We start from the raw sequence: 3,779 nt of genomic DNA, 5'->3' as shown, positions 1-3,779 counted from the left end.
TAACAGCCAAGCATTTAACCAGTGCACCACAGGGCTCCTCAACACATGGTAGGCACTCTATTAGAGAAATTCACCTTTTTGGCCATTTTATAGCACTGCCTGCAAAATTCGAGGGTAAAGGCTAATGTCTCAGTCTCATAAGTAGGGATGTTGTATTTTATATGAAAGCATGAATTAGTTTGCTTTGACAGAGCACAAGGATGTTCTTGAAAGATGCGATAATGATTATGATTCCAAGCAGCAGGACTGAGGCTGAGTTTCAAAGAGCTCAACTGAGGATGATTTCAGGGGAAAGAACTCGCTCAACACTTGGCACGCAAACAGGAACAATAAATATTTGCAGCATTTGGGGCCTAGCTAAGTGTCCAGTCAGTGTTTAGTGAATGGATATTTGAGTATCTAATTCAATGACTGGCCAAGGACGGACACATGGACAGACAGGCAGATGGAAGGATGGATGGATGGGTTTTGTTAAGAGAAGTCCAATGCCCTATTTTGAATTTGTAGTGTGCCTCTCTGGCTGCACATATCCTGTCTGTTACATTTGCTACTTGACTTTGAAATTGGATTTTCTCCTGTTTACTACAGAAAATGCAATTCAAGCCTTTGGCAATGGCTCCGATGTGACTGTGTGGCAGCCAGCCCTCCCGGTACAGACCACCACTGCCACCACCACCACAGCCTTCCGGATCAAGAACAAGCCCCTGGGGCCAGCAGGGTCTGAGAATGAGATCCCCACTCATGTGCTCCCACCTTGTGCAAATTTGCAGGTGAGATCTGGGGCCGCCCTCCCTCTTGGAGCTCACTTCTGGGGGCCACTGACCCACTTTCTGATCTGTATTTACAGCGAGATGGCAGTGTTCAGGTTTGAGTCTGAAAAGCACATTTTGAACATGATACACGGGGGCTGTGAAGTGCTACACAGTGGGGAGAAAGACGGACTTTGGAACTGACTCCACCATTTACTGGGGGAATGGTTTTGATCAAGTCACTTGTCCTATCTGGCCTTGGATTCTTTATCTGTAAAATGAGGGAGCTGGACAGATGGATTCTTAGGACAAATGAAATCTTTCTGATGGTCGGATGGTTATGTTAGTTATTTCTTTATTATATTTTTCTGTGTCCTCTACAAAGCAGCAGAAGATTGAAAGGGAAGGAGCTTTTGGGTTTGTTAGGAGCTCTGGTAGCATAGTGTCTAAGGCACTTGGCTGCTAACCAGAAGGCTGGCGGTTCAAACCCACCAGCCACTCCTCGGAAGGAAGGTTGGGCAATCTACTTCCATAGTGATACTGCCTCAGAAACCCAAGGAGGGGTTGCTATGAGTCGGGTCCAACTCCATGGCACATAACAATAACAAACGGGTTTGTCACTCTCACTGCTGTTTCAACTCGATGAAGAGTATGTAACTATCTAAAAGTAAAGTGGAGTCCCTGGGTGGTGCAAATGGTGAATGCACTCAGCTGCCAACCAAAAGGTTGGAGAGTTGAGTCCACCCAGAGGCCCTGTGAAGAAAGGCCTGGTGACCTACTTCCTAAAACCCAGCCATTGAAAACCCTGTGGAGCACAGTTCTGTTCTAACATGGGGTCACCAGAGATGGAATCAACTCAATAGCTAGTCATCTAAAGGTACCAGAGTCAGCATTAGTGCTGGGGTGGTAGCCCAGGCGTGGATGGCTTCATTCTCTGGGACGGAAAAGCACACACTCTTGGATCAGGAGGCAGCGCAGTGAGGACCCACATGTAGCAAAACCTCTTGTACATAGTGTCCCAGTGAGAGTGGCCAAGAGACTTCTTTGGGGTTAAGCTGGGATAACCACACCACATACAAACGGTGATTTCCAGCCTTCAGTCAAAGCAGTGTTGACCTTTTTGTGGGTTTTTCATAGTAATAAGTATTCAGCTATTTGGCTATAGTATTGTAATATTACATATAACATTACATATGTATGTGCTCACACAGTAGTTGCACACACTCTCCATCTTTGGATGTTACCCTCCTGATAGCTGTGAGATAGATGCTATTATTAGAGTACTGTTAGCCTTGTTCTTTCATCTGAGGAAATGGGTGGTGGGTGTGGGGAGCTCAGAGAGGTCGCAGATTTGCTCGAGGTTACAAAGCCAGAGCTGGGAATCCAGGAGCCTTGTTCTTGTCATGTTTCTTCCTGTGCCTTGTGGGCAATGGTGGCAGTCGGTGACGTCTGTCTCCTACCATGCTGGGGAAGGGGACGTTTGCATGGCCCATGTGCCATACACTGTGCTGTCACTTCACACTTGTCATGGCAGTATGTCCTTCCTTGTCCTTCTCCCTTCCCTGTCGATCACCCTCACCAGATGCCTTCTTTTGCCAAATGCCATCTTGACTCTCAACCCACTTTGTTCCCTAGAAAGTGGTGTGGCAGTTTTTCCACCCCTTCCAATTGGCTTGATACCTTTTCATCCCTAATGCCTTACCTCTTCTTAGATAACCCACACGCCTTTCATCTGAGTGTCAGTCTCTGTCCTTTCTCCTCCTAGGTCTCCAGCTCCCAATACATGGCCTTGAGACATCCATACATACCACTAATGAGAAGGCAGGTAGGGAAACCACGCATGCAAAGGTCAACCAGATGGTTTTTATACCTCATGGATGTACTTACTGTGTCCAAAGCACTGTGCAGAGAATACTGTGACTAGGAAGAGGTGTAAGGAGTACTGTGGCATTTAACATCTTATAGCAGGTCCCTAAAGTCAAAGAAGGAAGTGATTTGCACAAAGTCCCCCAGTGGACCTAGGGTCATATATGACACCTGTAGAGTCTCGTCCTTATCTCTGGTCACTGCTTAGTGTCTTGCTTCCTCTGAGGCCAGCTTCCTGTTAGCTTTGTGTGCACTTGGATTCCTGTGTCAGCAAAGGGAAGTACCAGCTGAGGGATAGGAACCTGTTGTCCTGAGGTGGTAACGCTGACCCTTTGGTGGTCCCCACAGGTAGAAAAGGTGAGCTCTGCTGCAGCAAAATCAAATTCTTCTCTCCACATGTTTAAGTGCCCAGAGCACAACTGTAGAGATGCCATTCAGCCTGCTTCCTGAGTTCCTCTGCATTTTGGAAACTTGGTGGAGATGAACATTTACGAATGAATTCTGTGCTCTGTGATCTTAGATAGAATAGGCAGGACAGGGCTCATCAACATTTTGGGAAGGTCAGAGTTAATAGGTGACTTCTCAGAGGAACAACCATCCCTAGAACCACCACGAGGCTAGTTGATCCCCCATGAATGGGCGTGGAGTCCACCAGCCATCAGGACGCATTTCTCCCAGCCAGACCACAGCACCCGACTCCAGCTTCCTGCGGTCAAGTGCATGGGTGGGTTGGCCACACAGACCACTAATATTTTGCCTCCAACACAGATCTGCTAAACCACCACTCCCTTCAGGGAGAACACTGTGTACTGCAGGGTTGCCCTGGCAACATCAGGAAACCTTCCCCTGTGTTAGCAACAGGAACTCTACTTCATACACAGAGGAGCAAGAGTAAAATTAGAATATGATATTTATCCAAGGGTTGTCTTTGAACATCTGAGCAGAGGGTGTCAAGGAAGGAGGGGGCAGCCTCATCTTTCCTCAGTATAACACGTACCTGGTATCCATAACCGTGTGTAACTAAAGAGCATTTCCGCAGAACCTTACTTTTACCCTTCAGATGACTACCTGTTTGAGCTGTTTTTGCATAGGTGAGGTGGGGATAAGGCCATGGGCTTGCAGCCAGGCCTATGTGCTCTTCCTTAATATTTCAGAGAGATTTCC

The 3,779-nt window shown here is 47.2% G+C and overlaps 1 protein-coding gene across 1 annotated transcript in view; it reads left to right on the top strand.

Moving 5' to 3' along the window:
- Nucleotides 1-3,779, top strand: part of GFRA1 (GDNF family receptor alpha 1) — a 265,032-nt gene that overhangs the window by 230,695 nt on the left and 30,558 nt on the right. Inside the window, exon 8 of the mRNA XM_007941595.2 lies at nucleotides 589-770. Within this exon, the coding sequence (XP_007939786.1) occupies nucleotides 589-770 (182 nt within the window). The remainder of the gene's footprint in view (nucleotides 1-588; nucleotides 771-3,779) is intronic.

This window comes from Orycteropus afer, unplaced genomic scaffold, assembly GCF_000298275.1.
Source record: "Orycteropus afer afer isolate SDZICR_OR568_19922 unplaced genomic scaffold, OryAfe1.0 scaffold00082, whole genome shotgun sequence".
Taxonomy (NCBI): domain Eukaryota; kingdom Metazoa; phylum Chordata; class Mammalia; order Tubulidentata; family Orycteropodidae; genus Orycteropus; species Orycteropus afer.
Note: the sequence above shows the minus strand (reverse complement) of the source record. Positions and strands in the feature narration are given on the sequence as shown.